Source organism: Spermophilus citellus, assembly GCF_964194105.1.
Source record: "Spermophilus citellus genome assembly, chromosome: 2".
NCBI lineage: Eukaryota > Metazoa > Chordata > Mammalia > Rodentia > Sciuridae > Spermophilus > Spermophilus citellus.
The window spans coordinates 165,827,050-165,850,008 of NC_138183.1; the positions used below are offsets into that span (position 1 = coordinate 165,827,050).

Sequence of the window (22,959 nt, forward strand, 5' to 3'; positions counted from 1 at the left end):
TTTTGCGTGCTTAATTACAAACATAAGTACACAAGAAGTCTGTCCATCTGGTCAGTTTTAGTAGTTCTGCTGGCGTGAGTTTTGAAGCAAGTGTAGACAGGATTGAAGGTTGTATGCATGAGAACACCTCCAAGGAAGAAAGCAGGGGACGGGGGAACCAGTGGCTTCTGGAAGGAAAAAGTGATAATTCTAAAGGAAGATGACAGTATCCCCAAGAATTAAATCAAAAAGGGGTTATGGTGGTTATAGGAGAGGATTTTTTTTCTATGCCCTTTAGGGATTGCTTCAAGTGGTTTTACATCTTCTCGGGAAAGTCAAATTTAACTCAAAGAATACCCTAGATCATATTGCAGTTTTAACACTTGAAAAGTATCTGCACCGTCTTAAACAATTCGTAGATGAGGAATTGAGTTGTTAAATAGGTGATTGTGTAAGTAATAAAGAGCTAGGATCAGAAAGTAAGCTCTTGACTTTGAATCTGTTTTTCTAATGATAAATAATTGTCCACAAATATTTTCCCCTGCATCTGATGGCCACACAGGCAACTGAACCTTTCCTTCAGGTATTTTAGCCAAGGATCACAACTTAGTCTATAATATTATCATTTCCAGTATCAATAGGATCAATGTACAGTAGGTTTTTCAGAATGGATCATAGAACCGAATGAGGCCTTAGAGGTCTTCTTACTCAGAAGTCTTCAGAATGTTATTTTAACACTGAAACCCTTTTTATGAACCAGATTCTCAAACTAGATGATCTAATTGAAATATTGAAATAAGTATTAGGACTCTAGACCTTTCCTGGCCCTATCTCTCACTTTAACCACTATGCAACCACTAAGCTACCAAGAAATACCATAATTAAAAATAATAATTCATTAATTGTTTTACAACTGCATTTTCCTTGAGTGCAGGAAAAAGAAAATTATTTTAGGATATCAGAAAACTCCGCTTTTAAGTGTGTCAAAAATAGCCTTTAGGGGTGGATTGTGGTAAGCATGACTCCAGGGGAATCCAGAGGAAGGGAAGATATAAATTGTAAGTTAATTGACCTTCCTGCTGCCCCAAACAGACATTTATCAATATTAAGCAACTCAAGAGCATAATTTCTACCATTTCTCATACCTTTCCCAAACAAGATCTGTTAAAATAGACATATTTCTCTGAATATAAAATAATGACTAGTGCCGATATGAAATAGTTTTGTGTAAATGCCTAATAGTGACTTTTTTAGAGACTTCTGCAAAATAGCAGTTTGTTTGGACAGGCCACACTATATTTGACAGAAGAGGCTTGGTTTTCCTTTTCATGGCTTATCTGAAACCACCAGGAACCTCCAGGGCTTTTCCAGGAGGAGGTTCATTGATTCTGAGTAAGGAAAATGAAGAGGGGGGTCAGGATCAAGCTATGATTTACATTTACCCATCTGAAAACTTAGTCTGAGGCCAGGTTTAGTTGTTACTGATGTTTTTAATGATTGCATTGCCAGTGAGCTCATGTTTATAATCTCCCAGGACCTGAGGCTCCCTTAAGATGGTAGCATATTTATAACCTGCTTCAATGCTTTTTGCGTCCTGAATCCATGACTGAACGTTTCAGTTTATCTGATGCTTCCTTATTTGAAGACTCCTCTTGCCCAGTTCCACTTACCAGCCTAGCACAGGGGGGTAACTCTCCCTCGGGAAGGAAGTGAGTCTGTGTGCCAGTGGTTCCAATCACCAGCACATTTTTCTTCAAATCAATGGAACACTGATGTCTCCTGAGCATATCTAGTCCTAGAAGTATGTCCATGGGTTGCTCCTCGAGGATGGAAAAAGAGCACTGTAAGAAGTCACCTTCAATTTGAATCTGAGATAGATGAATGCGGCCAATAATCCTTTGTGTGCCCACTCCCTTAGCAACTCCAGCCCATCTTCGGTCCACCAGCCTAATTATGTTACATCTCTCAGCACAAGCTTGACTCATGATGGTCATTTGGGCTCCTGAGTCAACAAAAGCCTTCAAAGGATATCCATTCACTTTGCAGTTGACATAGAGCATTGCCACTTGTCCAAAACTCTCGGGGGCCTCTTCCATTGCTATGTTCATGTTTTCTTCGATGTTCTGCTGCCGAATCTCTTCTTCTATTCTGGCTTGAGCATCCAGATCAAATGGATCAGAAGAATAGAGGCGAAGTCTCTCTTGCTCTCTCAAGGATCTTTCCCTTTGCTGCTCCATCAAGACCTGAGAAAATGTCTCAAGGTTTCCGCTGAGCAGTGCTTCCGCCAAGGTTGGGTTGCGTTCCTTCAGCAGAGACAGATCATGAGGACTGGAAAGCAGCATACTGCGAATTAAAGTGGGGCTGTCCAGACCTTGAGAAGAAGTCATCTTCTCTCCAGAGGCCAAGCCATGGGACTGCTGTACAGATGATGCACGTTTCTGATGCTGGTGTTGGTGCTGTTGCCTAGAGTTTGAAGTCCCAGGCACTGCAGTCCCACCAAAATCTACTCGGGGCTGGTTTGGGGTCCGTCCTACAGGCCGAGATCCCACATTATCCTTTTGAAGTAAAACAACAACATCGCCGTCTTTGAGGCCATAGGAGCCCAGGGAATAGTGGTCATCTGCCAAGATTCGCTCCATGTGGAAAATCTGGATCTCGTCGACGGGGACTCCAGACTCAAGCTCACAAAGGACCCGAAAGTTGCAAAGCTCAAAGTCAGGGCTGACCTGGAGGGAGAAGGTTGCCTCAGAGAGGTCCCTTCGCACACAGTACACAGTGATCAGCATGGCATGGGCCCAGGGAGGCCAGATGGGTAGAAAGCATCGGATGGTTCACTGGCTGACTGGAGCTGGTTTCTGTTGATGACACGGCTGCTCCTCACGACTTGGTGTGTTGCTCAGACTCATTCACCTCTCAAAGAGGTACAGCCACTCACCAGTCTGGGGGCTGCCTCCCAGCCTCAGTGCCAGCCACTGGGCCCCATGGAGCCCTGAGGCAACAAGCTCACTTTTATATGTGCCACTTGGAACTTAGAATGCCCATTTCCATAGATACAAAGAAACCCAAGGCCATTAGATTCCAAGCCCAAGCCCTTCAAAATCTACTTAATGCATGATATGAAAAGATCACTTCAAGTCTTCCTGAACAGCATATTAAAGTTGATTTTGTTCATAATGGAATTATATTCTTTGTACTTTTATTTATTCCCCAAACAGTGAGGGCTTGTGTCCTACATGGCAAGAACCGTGCTATGTGCTTAGTCAGATAGGTCAGGTGTGGTGCCAACTCTTGAAAAGTTTACATTCTGGAAAAGGGTGGATGGGTGAATCGGCAAATCACAATCCTGGAGGTAAGTACTTTTACTAAGACTTGTTCAGTACTCTAGTACTACCAGTAGAAAGGAGGATGTTCCTCCAAGGAGGAGACACACTGCATGTTGAAGGATGGGCATTTTCCTGGCGAAAAGTAGTGAGTCACTCCACACCAAAGGAGCTGCATGTACGACACTAAGATTTCATGACAAGGTCTGTTATTCAGAAAGAAAGGTGAGATGCTCAATGTAATTGGAGAAATTCAGGTCTGAATTTTAGTGGTAGCTCATGAAGCTGAAGAAGTCCATTGGAGCTAATTTATAAAGTCATATATTGAAGCCAAGGAATTTAAAAATTATCAATTATCAAGAATCACCATTAGAAGAAGAAGGAGGAGGAGATATGGAAGAAAGGAAGGGAGAAAGAAAAAGTGTGGAAAAAAATTGAGGCTGGTATTTGTGTTTTTTTCATTTAATCGCCTAAATAAAGAGGCTTCTTGCAACATATAGAGGATATACCATAGCAGAAGAGCCTGTTAGGAGGCTTTTTCAATCATTCAAGGAGAGAACTGTTGATAGCACCTGAAGACCCAAGGAAACTGAAGTCCAAGCAGTGGAGAAGAAATGGGCTTCTTGAGTAGAGTGGACAAGGACATCTTTACCCTTTGGATGGGAAAACTGTCAAACAGAGAATGTGGATAACAGAGGGTCTCCAAAATAGGAGACTGGGTACAAGTAAGCCATTCCCTTGAAGGGACAGGTGAGAACTTTGAGATGACTAATTTCACATTGATTCTGTAGTAAAATGCATACCTCCTTCAAGGTCAGATACGCCTCTCTGGACCCTAAGGCAAAACTACCACCTCCATCCCTCACATAGCACAAGCAAATGCATGCACACAACACACACACACACACACACACACACACACACACACACACATAGTAAAGGCTCTCAGGATGAAGGTATAATATCCTTCTGTGTAGATGGTACAGTATTTTCTCCATATCTTGTGGATTATTTCTCACATGAGCTCGTTCCTCCCCAGTATGCGTACTTATGAACCAAAAGATCCTCTGCCTAGACCTCTTTCTTCATTTCATGTTTTGTCAGAAGGCCTGCACCATTATATAGAGAAGGGTATTGCTCAGGCTAAAAGATTATTATCATCATCATCATCATCATCGGTTCTCTTTCATCTGTTTGTTTCAAATGAAAGACTGTGTCTCATCTATTTCTCTAATTATCATAATGTTGCCATACATTTGTTCTCATTAGAAATATCGATTAAATGCCAGGGTATGTGCAGCACGTGCTGGGTCCTGGGGAGACAGACATGAATGTTAAATCCAGGTTGGTTCTTAAAGGAGTTTGCTCTTGAGAAGAGGGCACACACACATTTGGGAGGTAAAACAATAGCATGATAGAAGCCAGCACAGTGTGGGAGAAATCAATATCTGGAAGCTGCAGAGGGCTGTCAGGAAGGCTTGCTGGGAGAACAGGGCTTAGCAAGATGACAAGGAGTCAACCATGCAAGGATGAGAGGGGGTGGAGAAATCAAGGCTCAGGAAGAGGCTGGCCTTGTTTACAGGCTTTAGTAGAAAGGCAGCACCTTGAAACATGAATATTTTATTTAAAAAAAATTAGGGTAAAAAATATAATATTATAATGTCCTGTAGAATATTGAGTTATTTAGAGACATTTTACACTGGTTTTAAAGATGAATAGAACTTTGACCCAGTAACATCATGTTTTTCAATTTCTTCTGTGATTCTTAGCATCCTGATGAGGTCATCAGAGACCAGTATGATTTCTCCTGAGTGTGGGAGCAGATATGATCAATCAGACAGCATAAGCAAACTACTCAAGAACAGACCGAGAAGCTAGCAAAACTTAGTTTCAGTTTTCTTCTTTTTAATTCCCCAATCAGATTTGTCTTCAGTTAAATAGATTACTACTAGGGCTTTGTTTTTTCAAACAAGTGAAATTATTTTTATAGGATAATTTTCTTTTTGTAAAGCAAAAATGAGGGTCCATAAAAGAAACAAATACCTTTTTCTTCCATATTACCATTGCCAGAATACCAAACATAATTAAACTTAATGTGCATATTATCTTTTTTTTTTTTGGTATCGAGACTGAACTCAGGGGTACTTGACCACTGAGCCACATCCCCAGCCCTATTTTGAATTTTTACTTAGAGACAGGGTCTCATTGAGTTGCTTAGTGCCTCACTTTTGCTGAGGCTGGCTTTGAACTCGCAATCCTCCTGTCTCACCCTCCCAAACCATTGGGATTACAAGTATGCGCCACTGTGCCTGGCAGTGTGCATATTATCTTGCTGTAACTCTTTACTTCTGGTGGCCTTATACTGTTATGCTATTTTTAATACTTTACCTTTTATTGAGAACACACACTGAAAAGTAAAAAGCTTCAATGTCTGGCCAATTAACATTATTTCATAAATCACAGGATGTCAGGATTGGCAGGAATCCTTTAGGTCCTCTGGTCCAGCCACCCAGTCAGGCTTTAAACCTCTGTTGCAAAACAGCTGGATTCTAAAGAGATAAGCAGTCTCCCGGGATGTTTCATATTTCTGTTTTATGCAGTGCTTGATTCTTTCATTTTACTCAGCACTATTGGTGATAGCACATGTGTAATTCTCTTAACTCACATTTTAATTAAAAACCCCATCTGATTATGTAATAAATTTGAAAATCCTTGGGAGTATATATAAATAAATATGAAATGCTGTGTAACATGGTAAAACCATAAATCCCTATTGCACACACTCCTTAGGAGTGGCTGCTCTGAATTATCCAGGTTTATTAATCTTGGTAAATGAAGGCTATTACAACTTTTCTCAAGGAGTTCTCTAAGTATTTTCACTGGCTTTTCTTCCTTGGCAAGTGCAGTATAAGAACATAATTGAATCTTTCTTTGATAAGTGAGACTCCTGCAAGGTCTCAGGGCTATCACTCAGAAAATCAATTCTCATTGTATAGCCTAAATACACGGAAAATAGAAGAGACAGCAGTGATTTTTATTCTAGCTCAGTAAATAACCCTAAAGTTATTTTTTGGAGTAAACCTGCAGTAATACATTTTATAATTTGCCTCTTTCTAAAAACTTAATGCAGCAAAAAGATCAGATAATTGATGGTCCCATTTAGTACAAGCAGTCGATGTTTAAAGCACTGCCTATTGCTTTACAAAGTAAAATAAATGTGGGATTTTGATGAAAAAAATGAGTATTTGAATAAATTTCATTATGAAACAAATACAATAAAAACTATATATATGTATACACACATGTATATATGTACACACACACATTCTTGTTCTATTGGGATTCTTTCCTTTAAATATGTGCATGGTATTATTTTTAAACTGTAACCAAGACTTATTAAGGCAGGAAAATTATCATTTTATATTTTCAATGCAACTTAGGAAAGAGGTAGAATTTTCAAAGCTGTAGCCTTAGGTTAAACAACTAATTTTTCCACTGTTCTTCCATTTGCTCTACAATAATACAATAAGTTGTGTAAAACCGTCATGAATGAATATTATTGCATCAGATAGTTAATTATTTAATAGATACATTAAAACATGAAAAGTCTTACTATTACCTGTCTTTGAAGTTTAAATGTCATAATAAGACCTGTAAAATAAACATATAAACATATGTGATTGAAGGAACTCATGAGACCTGTGAATTTAGTTTTGTCAATCTGTTAAGAGCTCAGCAAATGGTTTCTCTTCACTATAATACAAAACTTGAACAGAGGATAAACACAAATGAACTCACGTATGTACACAGAAACACAGAAAAAGAGAAACACAGAGGACACCAGTTGCAGAACATAGTTTTGAATACATTAAAAGTACAATTAAAAGGTTATGTCATTTTCCTACAAGAAATATTTTCATGGTACACTTTATTGATGCATTATATAAATTATTTGTTTTTATGTATCATGAAAAGAGATTCATTGTAAGTTACATACTGCATGTGGAAAAAATATACAAATTTAATCTCTTGAAAACTTTTGGCATTTTCAAAATATGTACCTAAGTGTGTGTGTGTGTGTGTGTGTGTGTGTGTGTGTAAAAGAAACTTTGGTGCCATGATTTTGTTCTTAGGGTTCCTTCTGATGTCTTCATTGTAGAATAAAAATCAGTCTGATCTCTAGGGCTTATGCCTTAAAGACTTGAAGAATATTTCTAATTTGTGTGGTAAGCATTTACAGATTAAATAAATTTAATAAACAAATTAAAAGCAGTATAATAAGGATTTATGACTTAGTGGATTGACATTTTGTTTCTTGACTTTCAATATACCTTAGAAAAGGAATGTTCACATATTCCTATGATGACTCTCTGAAAAATAACCATGTAATACAAAAATAGTAATACTGATAATAGGGCCTGAAGTTTTGAATTTAACTGTGCTTGAGAAAAATCATTAGAACCATTGTTGGTTTATGCTTTGTAACGATATGTAATCATCTCATTTAAAAATCACTGTCACTATAGTTTAGAAATAACAACATGGTCTATATTTGTAAATTCAGATACACTGTAATAACTTCGTCAAAGATTTTGTTTATCAGTATATTAATGCTAGTATCTACATGAATTTGCCTTTGCATTTAGGTTATTATATGTTATCCTGAAGATGTGGAAATGAGCTAGCTCCCTCTCATATGGTATTAATATTCAATGAGCAAAATATTACCTTTTGAGAACCTTCTAAGTGTTTGTCTCTTCTAAGATAGTTGATAGGGAATATGTATATTTGAGCATGTTCTTTAATCTTCAATCAGTAGTATACATAAGGCTAAAACATTGGTGAGAGGACAATGTGAAGAGGTTTACAAGTAAGCACCTTCATTTAATCTTTATTATGCTTTTAGAAATTTTTATCTTTATATTTCATTAAAACTATTTCATGAGATGTTTCCTCCTTTAGTTTTTTCTACCTTCTTTCCTTCCTTTCTTCCTCTTTCTTTTCTTTTTGATGCGTATATCTCATCTTACTCAAACTTGAAACCTCTGAAGTTCCTAACGTGGATCTTGATCATAATGTATGCTCATGTTTGAATGAATATAAAAATAACCACAGAATTACACCCTGGACCAGAGTCTACGCATAACTAAAATTGTTCATCTACCTACAATGAGTCCTTTCTCACTGCTGTAAGAGGAAGTGGCTAGGCTTCAAAACTACTATTTGTTTTTGTTTTCTATTTAGTTCTATTTGTGTGTGTGTGTGTGTTCATTGTCTTTCCCAAATAGTCTGTCCTAGTAGAAAACAAGTAGAAGGCAGCATCGTTATTTGGAAGCATCTTGACCTGGTCCCATTAACTACCCAGAAATACATGTAATGAGTAAATTATAGATGTGCTTAGTATGTAAAAATTGGTTGTTTTCCACCATTTGGAGATGAGTTCAGAAAAACGTTAATAATTTCTCATGGTAAATATTTGATGACCACTTCCCATGAATAAGGCATCCGTCTGGGGTTTTGAGGACAGAAGAATGAATAGGAACGAGTTTCCCCCTTTATGGAACAGGTAATCTACCAAGGAATATAAAACTATGCACCTTGAATTATTTTATGTAACAGAAATTAACAAGTCATGATAGATGTGTAAATTAAATGCTTTAATTGCTTTCAGGAAGTAAAAATCTGGAATCCTTCCAGAGGAAGTGTCACTGAAGTGGGCCTGGAAAAATGACTCAGTCATAGCCCTGGTTAAGTTGTACCTACCTGGGTTCCCAGGAGGAATGTTCTCCTTGATGTATAGTATCACTTTCTCCTTCTCCTCACTGGAGTGTACACTTCCTTGCTCATGTTTTTCCTAGTAATGCTATACCTACCTGGATGCATTAAGATGGCAGGATATGTATATGGGAGGAATAATTGTCAGACTTCTCAAAAAAAAAAAAAAAAGCCCCAGTCCCTTTCATGCCAACATTCCCCCACACAGACAAAAGTTTCTTTCTGTTGGTTGGGCTAAAAGGTAGTCCTTATTTTATGAGAAAAAGCCTGTGCAACATCCTGAACTGAAATCTGAATAGGTCTTGTCCTCAGTTTATCTTCACCTGCTTTAGAATTAGTGAAGATCCCTTCCTGACTTTGACCTATATTGCCCAACAGGATTAGCCTCTGATATTGCCTATATTATGGAGATAATTTTATTGCAAAATAGGTAGAGCCTTCATCGGGAATTTGCAAAGTCTTGGTGGGTGCTTTTAATGTGAATGTAATGATTACTAGAACCCTTACTTTTAATTTTAAAAGTGTTAATTGTGCTACACTCTTATCAATGACATAGTACAAAACTGACTTGAAGTAACCAGTTTTCATACAATCCATACATTTTCACCTCTGAAACATGAGAGTCCTATCCTTAGGGAATAATAGTAATTGAATGAAGTCTACCCTAACAGGAAGAGTCTGATGCCTCCAGCCACTAGCCAGAGATACTTCAAAATGTAGTTATATGGCAAATCACTTCATGTATGGTGATCTTTTGGGTCTGTTTTTGTATAATAGCTATATATTAGTTCTCTAGCAGGTTATTCAAAAGCCTTAAATGAATAAAAATTCCATCGTATCTCAACATGATGGTCCTTTGGATTTTTTATGAATTATATGCATGATAAATGATATCTCTACAATGATCTTATAAAAGACAGATCCACCATGCGGCCTGCGCAATGGTTTCATTAATGAGGTTCTTGGCATAAAAGTTAGTTAGCAAGATCAAAATAAAACACACAGACTCAGTTACCTTATTTCTATTGCCGGGTCCCCTCTCTGGTTCCCTCCTCTAACCGCCCAGCAGGGCAGCAAGGATTACTCAGGGATAGCAGGAGAGAGAGTGAACAGCCTGGGAGTACCTTTTTATTCGGGAACAAGAGATTCAGGGGAGAATTCCATCCAATGAAGGTTGGGGGGGACCGCACTCCAAGGTCAGGGTCAGTGATTGGGCCCCCGGGGTCAGTGGTCAGGCACACCCCCCACACGGGCGGGTTCTCTCATCAGGAAAGGGCTGGGAAAGTTCCGACACAGCCAGAGCGTCTCAGACCCTTAACGGGAGCCACCCAATCACGTGTCAGAAATGGCTTCCCACAGACAGAATTTTCAGATGTTCATTTATAAGGCTTTCTCTATTCCAAACAGCATCCAAGTTAATTGATTGTTGTGGTAATTAGCATGGCTAACACCCATCTGTCTATAGAATTTAATTGCATTACAACCACGAAAGTGGAAAACAAAGTCTAACAAAGAAAAGCTTTATTTTATAAGATATCAGGTAAAACATAAATCAATATACCTTCTATTTTTCTCAGAAAAATTAAAGTTAGCATCCTCAATATAAGGAGAATTTTCAGACCCTCTAAGTGATGACGGGGCTGGAGCATTTTCCTTTTTTTTATTAGAATCGTTTAGGAGCTTGCACTTCTCTGTGGGCTTCTCTTCTGTGGAACCCTCACACTCGTTCTCTGTTCCATTGCCATTTCCATTTCACTTAGTGATATTCTTTGTAAATTAGTTCTTCTCATAACATGTGCTTAACTACTGATGTGCTTTTGTTCACTTTATATTGGTAAAATATTTCAGTGATGCTTATTCACTGAAATCGCTCTTTGGAGGCCCACTGAGGGAGAGAACTAATCAGAGTAAACATGTCCCACAGCTTTCAAAAACAAAGCCCCAATTTATGATATCGAGGAGAAGAAATATAGCATCATTGATTTTTTTTTCTTTACAAACTTTAAGTGAAATGGAACAAAATGTCTCAGGCAACCATAACAAAAATCTTTTTGAGTCCTTTTTATTTTTCTGCATTGTTTGAACTTCAAAACAACTTGAAACATTATTAAGTTTAAACAAAGACTTGGTTTTATTTCATGCACTTACTGCAACGTTTTCATCTAGAATGTAGAGTTGTGGTGAGGCCTGCATGCCTGTGGTTAAGAAACACTGGACCCAGTGTTCTCAAGATAATTGTAAAATACTGTTTACACTGCATGAAATAGAGTAGCATTAGATTGACTTCAAACAGTGAAGAGATCTGATGTTAAAATTGGGCTCTGAGACCATTTTTTAATACGAAGTGTAAATGAAGCAGGATCATCAGCTACTAAACTTGCAGCAAGCCAACAATAACAAAATCAAGTATGAGGTAGAATTTGTATTTGGAGGGGTAGATATATAACAAATTAATTTAGCATTTAATCTCAGGTCTCTATCCTCCTTATTAAATATCTAGGTAAGTCATTCATTTATGGTGTTAAAAATCTTTATCTAGAATAACTAGGTTCATCCTAAATACAAGATATTTCAATTAGAAAAAAAAGGATTTCTTTCTGTACTTTTAATATCATAAGCTTTAAGCTAACCACTTCCTAACAAGAATACTAAGAGGTTCATTTTTTGAAAATACCCACTCAAAAATAAATAAATAATTAAGAAGAAAATATCCACTCTGATGTTGTCTGCTCTTGTGACCAAAAATGGTTGACAAAATGCAGGTGTCTTTCAAAACTAGTAAAAAATGATAATTATGATATGTTAACCTATCTTTGTATAAAATGACAGTTTTATGTATCTGCAGTTCTGAAAAGACAGTCCTTACTCCATCCCAGGCACTTACAGGAGAATTGGATAAAATATATAGGTCTGTGGTATGAACAGCTAATGAGCTTTGCAGTCAGAAGAGTGGAGTTTTAGTTCCCTGCCTTTGTCACTACTTCTTAAATGTCTGTGGACAAAGCATCAATTTCTTTTAGCCTCATTATGCTCTTCTATGAAATGGTGATGATTACAATAATCTTGTCCATGGGATTTGGATGTGGACTCAATGAATAATTTGAATTTGTCTTATAAGTAGAAAAGCCTTCTACCAAAGTTATTTTTTTCTCACATGAGTATAAAGTGATAATTAATAACCTGGAAAAGTAAAAGTAACATGGAGAGTGACATTTATAAATCTCAAAGAAGGTGTTTAGATTAGTACCTACCTCCTTGCTGACTTGGACTGGATGCTGTTGGTTTTTTGAGAGCCATCTCTGCTCCCTTCAACCTTGCCTTCCTAGATGCCCTGGATAGTTAGTAGCAAGATTTGGTTACCAATCTTGTTTTAAAACCAGGAAGTATCCTTTAAGAGTTGAATTAGTGCATTATTTCAACAAGTTAAGGAAGGTCATATTTAACAATAGCAGTCTACATGGTGTTCTTGGAGGTTAAAGAAAAAGTAGACAATAAAGTCTCTATTTATAAGGTGCTTACATAATTATTGAGCAGAGAGAATACAGCCAAAAGATAATTCATTCACCACAATTTAAAATGAAAGAGTTGTATATTAAGTCAGGTTAGTATTGCTGATACTGTGTGTCACCAAACTTGGGACGTCAGGAATATCATAAAACATGGCTGCATGCAGGAGTGCATGCCTGTAGTCACAGCAATTCAGGAGGCTGAGGCAGAAGAATTGCAAGCTCAAGGTCAGCCTTAGTAGTTTAGCTATACCCTGGCCCAAAATTTTAAGAAGCTTGAAAAAAAAGGCTGGGAATGTAGCTCTATGATAAAGTGCCTTTGGGTCCAATCCCTAGTACCCCTCCAAAAAAGAATATCATAAATCATCATAATAAATTATGGTATGGTATCACTATTGCAGATGATTGTTAGATGGAACACAGAGAGAGCCTCATTCCCTAGGCCACTTTCCTCAAATATTTTTTCCTTTGTTAGTTTTTCCAACAAGCCCTCCAAGCAAATTACAGAGATGAGCAGATCCAGTACTTAAAGTGGATGTCCGTAGTCCTTAGGGGACTATACAGTGTAACCATGAAGTCATGAGGCTTGAAAACCTAGGGTACTCCTCTAGATGACTAATAGCTGATGTCTAGGAGTTTCCTGAAAGACCTAGGATTTGGGCAGGGGTCTTCAATCCTGAGGCCAGGGCATTGGATGGAGTTTTTTCAAATGAACCTTCCATCTTTTTTGATGATGAACCTTATTAGTTAAAAATAGTTTTTATCACAATCAAGGTATGTATGTTTGTGAATTATATGTAGTATTATATAACATAAGATATAAAATAATGGAAATTATAAATGGGTCAATTAAAATAAATGCAAATAGACTTTCTACTATTTTCCCTGCTTTCACCAATGGGTTATAATGTATAAGAACCTCACTTTTGAGACTTCTAGAGGACAATTAATGTCGGACACTTTGAGGTTATAGCCAAGAAGCAAACTTACTTTCATAAAATGGTATGAATTAGGATCAAAATAGGAAGGCAGAGAAAGCATATCCTTGAGAGGCATTGCAGGGCACCATGAATATAATGGCACATTCTTAGGCTCCTCTCAGACTCTCCTAATAGAGTATTCATCAGGTAGAGGACAGGAAAAGGTGTGACAGCCATAGCCAGAGTAAAGGTAACAATGGCAGGAGCACTAGGGTCACAACTCCGCCTTCCCCAGCCTTCCCCACCTACTGTCCTGGCACATGAGACAAAAATGCCCCTAGCACCTGACATTCTCTGGAGAGAGTTCATCTGGTACCCAGGGGTCAGACAACATGGGTAGGTCCAGGAGCAAAGGGGGAGATGAGAAAAGATTTACAATGACTTTGCCTCTGCTCTTCAGTAGGAGGAATTTGACCTGTTCTTTAGAAAGATAGTACTAGTGAGCAAAAAAAAAAAAAAAAAAAAAAATAGAGCCCTGTGACTTTGTGATGCTTATACTTTCAAAGCAGACACAGCTGCTGCCCCACCTCCTCTCCCTGAGCCCATGTTTATGTTCCTATACATGCTGGCAGCTTCCTGTTTCTGGGTCCATCGTGACTTGGTTTCTGTGCCCTAAGAGCTTGCTCAGACCTCAGCTTGGAAAGAACTGGGGCTTTCCTGTTGACAGGAACAACTCTTATTCTTATCTCAGTCTGTTCTCTTTCCCACGTGTATCTCCTGGGATGACCTCCCAGGAGCCCAGAGAAAGACATCCCTGCACATCTACATCCTTGCCCCAGTTAAGCTTCTGAGGAGAAATAAGCCATCACTGAATTTAGCAGTTTAACATATTTTATTCATTGTGTTGTGTTTGTTTGTTTCATGTCATTTCTTCTAGAGTTTCAATTAATTTAGGAGGTTTTACAGAACAATAAACACAATGGATTTGCAACTCATACCATCTGGTCAAAATCTTGGTGCCTGGATCAGGGTTCATGATTATGCATATTTTGTATTAATTATAATTATTCCATATATTGTCTTCAACTGTTTCTCTAAATTGGCCGGTTCAGATTTAAAAGTGGCCTCTCAGTAAATCTCGGAGTTTTATATGTTTATCTGATAATTATAACATATAGTCAAACATAACAGGCAAATGGTTTGGCATAAGTTTTAAGGTCATAGACTTTGGATATAATAAGGTTTAATAACTGACTTTGAAATTTTCAGTTTGGTGCATAAATTCCTTTCCATTTTAAAGAAAAAGCTTAATGTTGATATCTTGTTGACACTTTGGAAATCCACCTGACATTGATTTGAGGGCTTATTTTAAAGCATCCATCACTTATGATACAAAATTAAATTGAGCAGTGTAACTTGGTAAAGATATGTTCCATATTCTGCCCACAACTTCTTGAGATTCATTCTTCAGTATAGATTATACAGATTTGACACTTATGTGTGAAAATAGGTAATTTGTATGTAGATTTTTGACAGAGGCCAAAGTTTCTTTCTCACTGTTTTGACAATATTAGCAAACATTAGAGAGACACTGACTTAAGTATCAGTTATTTGTATGCAATTCAGTCAGCTTACTGTGGCTTTTTGAATAAAATTCACATTCTCTGACCATTTGCTTTACAGGTGCAATATGAATAGAAACATGATAACCAATGAGCAAGAGTGCTGTTTCAGTTTTCTTTGAACCCTGTCATCACATTCCAATGTATTCTTGAAGCATATGCTTGGAGATACTTCTTTGACTTAATTATTTGGTATTCCTCATTTATAGCCAAGATAAGAACTTCTTCTTGACACTAAATACTAGTCTGTGTATTTTATGGAAACTTTGTCCATTCTGTTCCTGAGGAAAACACCTCTTCAGTCATGTGACTTTGTCCTCCAAGGATTAATTAGTGTTGTATAGATGACACATGCATTTAAGTGTGTAAAAGGTTGTCAAAAGCAGAGGTATTGAAGAAATGTGTAGGATTAACACTAGTCACTGTGTCTGAAGTTTGTACACCTTCTTTTCTTTAGATTAGCAATGCTTATATATTAATATGTGGCCAGTATAACAGATATAGGTGGTGGTAATTTTATTCTGAATTTGACTTTAAGATGAGGAAATAGCTCACAATATATTCAAGATATAATAGGGTTTTGGCCAACCTGTAAAATTTCATTTGCAAGTTGGCTGAAAGAGAAGTACATTGTCACAGAAAAAAATGCTAAGCATCTGTGTCTCCAAAGATCTCTACACTGTATTTACTTAACTTTATGGCTATATAATGTGTCTCATGAAAAAGATATGACTTTTTTTTTAACAATGGATTGTCTTTGCATGATATTAAGGCTGGACAGAAGGTGAAATTGTGCAATTTACTAAGAATGGATCAATAATGTGCTTTTGTATACTAAAGTCAGAACTATTGATGTAAGAGTAGTCAATGACATCTTTTTCCCCATACTCAAAATCAACACTTCTTAAATGTTGCTCAGTAGGAGCATTTCTAGAATGATTATCTAAGTCTGTCTTTGGTAAATTGAGTGAGATGGAAGAAACTTCACCTTAATTACAAAAAGAAAAAAAAAGACCATTAATGCTTTAGAGATAAAGCACTCCCTGAAAAGACAGGATGGCTGACATTCTATTTGAGATACATTGGAGCAAAGCAGTTTGTAATTCAGAAAGATGTAAATAAAACACTGCTCAGAAGGCATTTTTGTTGCTTATCTTGCAGCTCTTATTTACTAGAGATTTTGGTTATTTAATTATACCTTTTTCCAGAAGATACTCAAGGTCATAGTTGCAGCAGATTTTTAATTATATACAAAGCTTTAGAAAGTAGAATGTTTCACCCTGGGGAGCCCCTGAATGACTGTAACCATTTTATTAAGTGAACCACCTCAGAATTTGGCTATGGTTGCTAAATCAAAGGTTTGTGTATATATTCTGTTTCTTTGGGCAATGGTTGTTCCGTAGTTTTCATTTTTGACTATCTTAAAGTACAAAACAATAAACCTTTAAGGAAAAAAAACACAGTTTTTACATTTCTATATAGTTGTTCCCCACATAGTATTCAGGAAACTTTAACGACAACAGACATGGGCTACAAATTTAGTGTGTGTTTGCATATATACCTAAATTGAAGTGTTTTTTATGGTTCAGATATATACACTAAGTTTTGGCTTCACATAGCAGAAATGGAAACTAAGATAAAATATTGCATTGCTTTTATTTTTGTAAGTTTTAAGGTTAGAATTTTCCATTCTCGCAGTGTGGTTAGGAACAAGTATTTTAGAAGTAGACCTTAGGAAATTGGAGTGGTAACCTTTGTTACTTATCAGTACTACAGAAGGTAGAGGTTATCGTAATATCACACTTCTAAACAGTAATTATAAAAACGGTTTTCTAGAAGTTGTTTGTCCGGTCTACTCACAGAGGCTGTACAAGTTAATGCAGTTGTCTTTTTTAAGGATGCTGAGTCCAATCACTATCTTAAACAATATCCTGATGGGATGCATTAGGTTAGAACTTAAAAGGAAAACAAAAAAAAAAAATAGTAGGAGATCAATTGAGTCCATACTATGGAATGTAAACACTATTTTTACTTTAGCAAAACTATGTTAACAAAGCAAAATGAATAGCATATTTTAATATATTTTAGTCTACATGTCTTGTACTATTAGTTTAAAATTCCTACTCTTTAGTAAATAATTAAAGTCTTATATTCCAGTTTGAAACATTCTTCTTTCATCAATCAAGCATTGGTCTTTGTGCATTGCCATCTGTTTTTGTTCTTTGCTACACTAACTGGGGTAGAAAATAAGGAAAAATGGTTGTTTCTTTCTGTCAGAGCCCTGAAGAAGATTCTCAGAACTTGAGGAGTTTCAACACTTGCCTGAGTGTGCTACTCACAAACCTCAGTCATCTACACTTCTACTGTGCTTATATCAACATGTGCATGTGCCCCTCTCAACACTATGCTTCTTAGCAGCGCTTTCTACCTTGAATTTTGGAAAGTATTGTTATGTGCTGTTAGTTAGCTTTTAGTGGGATGAGCTGTATAATGATCAGCCCAAAACTCAGTGGCTTAAAATTGAAATGGTTAATTCTCTCTCTTGTGTCTGGAGCCAAGTGGGGTTTCACAGATCTAGACTGGATTTGGGTGGTGCTGCTTCCTAGATTCGGGTTGTAACAGTTCCTCTCCATGTGTCTCTCATCCTTGGCCTCATCAGCTACCCAGTCTATGTGCTTCTCATGGTGGTAGCAGAAACGCAAGGGGGTTAAGTAGAAACACTGGATGACTCCTAAATTTTAGGCTCAGAATTAGCATACCAATACTTCTGCCTGCATTTTGTTATCAGTCAGGTCACATTATCAACCCCAATATTAAAGGGGCAGAAAAATAAAATGGCTGACTTGAGAGAGAGTACTACAAAATCACTTAGCAAAGAAAATGAAAACCACAGAAAGATGAAGAATGAAAGCAACAATGCAAGATACCATAGCATGCTCTTAAGAATTGGCCCAAGTCCCTTTTCTCTCTCAAAACAATGCTGAGCAAGGCAGCCCAGAATGATTCTCCAGCTAATAAAAGTGGTGATTCAGTAGGTCATACTGGAGAGAATCAATTCATAGCTAGTTATCCTGAGACCATTTGCAGCTCAAATGTGATCCCTGGATCAGCTGCCACTATATGAACCCATTGCTTTTAGTCTAGAACAAGATAAAGAACTCATACCAAATGTACATTAACTATGACCCTAAATGCTTGTTGAGTTTGCTAAAATTGTTTTATGCAGCAAGAAGTTGTCCATGAGAGAAACAGTTCGTTTGGTTTTCCCAGGTTCAACACAGCAGACCAGCACTTTGATTACTGGAAAAATACATGACTTAACCCAGAATTTTATTTATTTTTTCACTAACTATAGATCACACAAATCCCCAGAATTGTTGTTAAAACATAATGAATTTATAGCTTTATATTGACATTTCTGTCTGTTTGAAATCCATTTCATTAGTGATACAGACTTATTCAGGGAAAAGCACAATGTTAGCATACATGTGAAATCGGAGTGTAAAATATGACTATTCCTCAACCCAATATTCCTATACACATTTTCTTTATTCTAAATAGAAAAATTACATTTTCCATCAAAATGAATCCAACTAATATGTATGACTATAATGTTTTATTTAAAATACAAATACAATTTTCATTGCCTCTTTCAAAACATTCTGGAAACATTTATCGTGTTCCTTGATGTCTGTGAAGTACCTATTCAAAATACATATGTGATATGATAAAATAATTATTGCTACTATTAATAATTAATGCTTTGCCATAGATATTACCTCATTCTTGTTAGATTAGAACTTTTAAGTTTTTTATTTTCATTTAGAAGCTATTAATAAATCATTTGTAATATCTTTGGGATAAATTAAATGGATAAAAGAATATAAAGAATCAAATCATACTTTATGGAGTTTGTATTTTCAGTGTATTATGTCAACATACTCACAGTCATCCTAAACTTATTAGAAAAAAATTAATGAAAACTCCAGGGTCTAACATTTCTGGAAATGGAGTCAAAGAAAGACAAATTTAAAATATTAAGTACATGTTTCCATCTCTACATTTGATTATCTATTTTACTTTTGTTCTCTGAAGGAATAAATTATCCTAAGAAACTGCTTCTCCATCCTCAAAAATCCTAAAATGTTTGCTGCCTAGCAATTCATTTGGTGTTTATTTATTCCTCTGTGTTGTTTCCTATATATCTGTTTAGCTTAATGACATTTTCAGACTGCTTTAGATTTGATAAAACATTTCTACACTGGGGGGTCATTTTAGCACCTTCATAGAGAAGTAAATGTTTTCACTATTTTGGAAATGAAGAAACCCACACTAGCTTGGGTAATTTTTACCAAAGCTTCAGAGTAATGAAGAACACTCCAAACACATTTTCTTTTAAAGTATGTTAATTCTACATGTTAGTTCTACATTAGGGTGACAAATATAACATGTGTTCAGCCATTTATTTCCCTTCCATGCTCAGGACAGATGTTAATAGTTACACATGACACTCTTCCAACACACTACTTCAGGAAGACTATTATAATCTTTTGGCTTAGACATTCAGGATTAAATATATTTGACTTTTTCCAGATCTATGTTTTGCTAGGATTTATTACTTTCATATCTCTGCTCCTGCAACAGATACTGTTGCACTTTTCACCAAAAACAATGATAAATAAATGTTAATAATGTATGGTTAACTGGGTGGAAGTCATGATGTGGCAGATTATAAAGAAGGGTTTTTTTAAATCATTATTGTATAATTTCTTTGTCTGAAGTTATTTGATTCACCTGTGCCAGCCACTCTTTTATATATTTGAGACTCAAGGATTAATTCATTAATGAACATTTATTGAGCATTTTTTCCATGCCAACCCTATGCTAGGTACTCAATATACAATACTGAATAAAACAAGTATAATCCTTCACCTTGCCGAGCTTAAGAACTGCTAGAAGAATTAGCTATGAAACAGTGATATCCACATAGCTAATACAAAGTATGATGTGTGTTTTAGGAAAAGAGAAGGTTATGATGAAAGCAAAAAATGATACACACAAAAGCCAAAGTAGACATTTGCCTAGTGGTGGGGAACTGAAAGGTGAGAGCTCTTCACAGGGGACATGTGAAGATATCCCAAGACAGAAGAGCTTTGAACAGTGGAGGATATGGAAGACCATTATTACTAAAGGAGAGGAAACAAGGGCGAGAGCCACACCTCTTTCTCTCAAAAAACTACAATGTCCAGTAGGGGAAAGGAATGCTAATTAGCAAAAACAATAATACTATACAATATATTGGATGAAAAAAATTGAAACAATCTGAGAACAAGAGTCAGGGTTGGATATGCTTAAGAGATGAAGAGTTGTTAGGGAAACCATACATGGGGCTTGAAAGGCACACAGAAAAGGACATAGGATAGCAAACTGATGGAAAGATGGCAAACATTGCTGGATGGAGCTCATCCTGAGGAATAGGGGGGTTGCTGAGGCACTCCTGGATTTCTGTTCAGAGAAGGGGAGTCGCATGACTTGGGCAGATCTCTCAGGAGACATCTCAGTTTAGTCCAGCAGGATCATATGTCATGAGTTTGGCTGCAGGATTTGTGAATTCTAGTTTCCAGACTGCAAATGACCCTACACAGCTAACAAATGTACTGACAGTTTATCTTCCCAGTACTGTTTCCTTGTGTACATGCACAGAAATATCTTCCCTCAAGAATATTCTGGATTCTATGCATTTGTTCAATAGATTCTTATGAAAAGCTCCTGTTACCTCCCATAAGCTCCTGATCTGAAGGAGAACCTGTGAAGGTTGTATTTTCCAGAAGCTTTCAGTCTGGGAAATGCAGACACGGCCTAGGCATAGGATGAATGTTTCAGGAAGTATCAATAAAGGACCACATAAGTTTCTTGTCACAATGTATAAGAAATGTTTTTTTTTCCCCTTTCCCTTCATCACTTACCATATCGTGATACTCTTATTTGCTTTCATCTAAAAATCCTCACCTCATAATTACTCACCAGTGAGAACAGCAAGTCACTGTACTAGACTTTCACATCTCTCTGGAGAAAGAAATGGCAGTGAAGTGCCTTCACCAAACACTATATTAAGTGATGCCAAGGGTCTTATCTATGACATAACATACATTGTGCAGTGACTTTGTGTAAGTCTCTATGGCACGTACAGATTTAAGATGTCCACATACCTCCCCCACCAAAAGTTAGCATCCCAGTATATAAGATTAAGACCCAGGCAATGTCCCCAGTGTAAGCCTTTGGAAGGAATAAGTCAGGCATCTACAGAGATTCTCACAGGTGGATAAAAAGATTTAGACTTCCACGATTCAATTATTGTTTATTGAACACTTTCATGTATAAGTATTTTGGGTTTATGAAAATCACTACTTGGAAGGAGTATTTTTTTGTAATGGATATAAGTATAGAATTTGTCAGAACAGTAATCAAGAATATGTTTACTGCTATACTAGAAATTTGAACTGAAGAAAGTAGGAATGAAGACTAAAGTTTGACTCACAAGGACTGGGACTCAGCTCATGATAGAGTTTTAATGTTCACATCTAATGCCTTTGTTTTTCTTTATATACACTGGCTAACAACACACCCAAGGACTATTAACAGATCTAAGTAGTCCACTTGGGCTGCTATAACAAACTGCCATACTGGGTTGCTTATAAGCAAGATTATTTCTCACAGTTTTGGAGGTTGGGAAGTTCAAGATCAAGGCAGCAGCAGATTCATGTCTGGTGAAGGTCTCCCTTTTCTGGTTCAGAGAGGCACCTTTTCACTGTGTCCTCACTTGGCAGAAGGGGTGAGAGACATCATTCATGAGGGCTGTCCTCTTATGATCTAAGTACCTCCCCAAAGGCATACCTCCTAATAGGATCATCTTGGGAGTTAGGATTTCAGCATATAAATTTGGAGAGGACATACATTCAGCTATAGCAAAGAGATGTCTGAGGGACAAAAAGTCAGGGAAGATTTCTTACAAATCTTAATTCAAAAGGACTAACATTTCTTTAGTGGCGTTACATGGTGAACTTAAAGAAAAGTCTTTTCTACCAAACTGTCTTTGTACCAAGCAGTTTATAAACACCCTTGTCAGAGAAAGAACTATGTGACATTACTTTTCTTCATTCCAACAGTGGTCATAGTGCCCCGTCCATGTTGCAGCAACATTCACTTCCAAGTGGCCTTTTAAACCTTGATAAAAATACAAACTTACCTGACAGTTGTTAAATCACTCTCCTTGGTTGCCATCCCAAATGCCCCTCTTGCCCTTTATTTCTTACTAACAGAATTCTGATGGGTGGACTGATCTTTGGGGGAGGTGTCATTACCCACACCCCAGGGCATCCTTGGTAATTCCATTCCTCTTGCCTGGACTAACACAGACATGGGAATATACTCAGTGAGGCAGAGGGAGAGTGGACTTAGAGATGAGGGTGGAGGTTCTAGAAAGGTTCTGCTTTTTGAGATCCAAATGGAAAAAAAAAAGCCTTTTATTTAGCTTCTGAGTCCAACCCTGTGAAGGGGAGAACACTGGAGCCACCCTCTGGTTTTGAGACAGCAGCCAACACCCCCAGGAAGGCAGAACACAGAGGTGGAAAGACCCAAGACTGCCCAGCCAACTCTGCACTTACAAGACCTGGAAGTGTCCACCTCCTGACTGCCTACGTGAGTTGGCCTGTTTCCCTTATTGTTTAAGTCACTTTATGTTTGGTCATCTGTTACTTGGCAGCCAAAATCAGTCTATAAGATCAGTGGTTTGACTAAACACACAGTGCCCTACAAATAAAACAAAAGGCTCCTCCCT

General features: G+C 37.2%; 2 protein-coding genes across 4 annotated transcripts in view; one reads left to right on the plus strand and one right to left on the minus strand.

The window, feature by feature from the left end:
• Positions 1-22,959, plus strand: part of PDGFD (platelet derived growth factor D) — a 229,116-nt gene that overhangs the window by 109,428 nt on the left and 96,729 nt on the right. The window lies entirely within an intron of this gene.
• DDI1 (DNA damage inducible 1 homolog 1) lies at positions 1,557-2,786 on the minus strand (the record flags this gene model as incomplete). The annotated part of the gene is made up of 1 exon (XM_081282695.1): positions 1,557-2,786. Exon 1 carries the CDS (start codon positions 2,763-2,765, stop codon positions 1,557-1,559), a length of 1,209 nt encoding a protein of 402 aa, XP_081138821.1. The 5' UTR covers positions 2,766-2,786.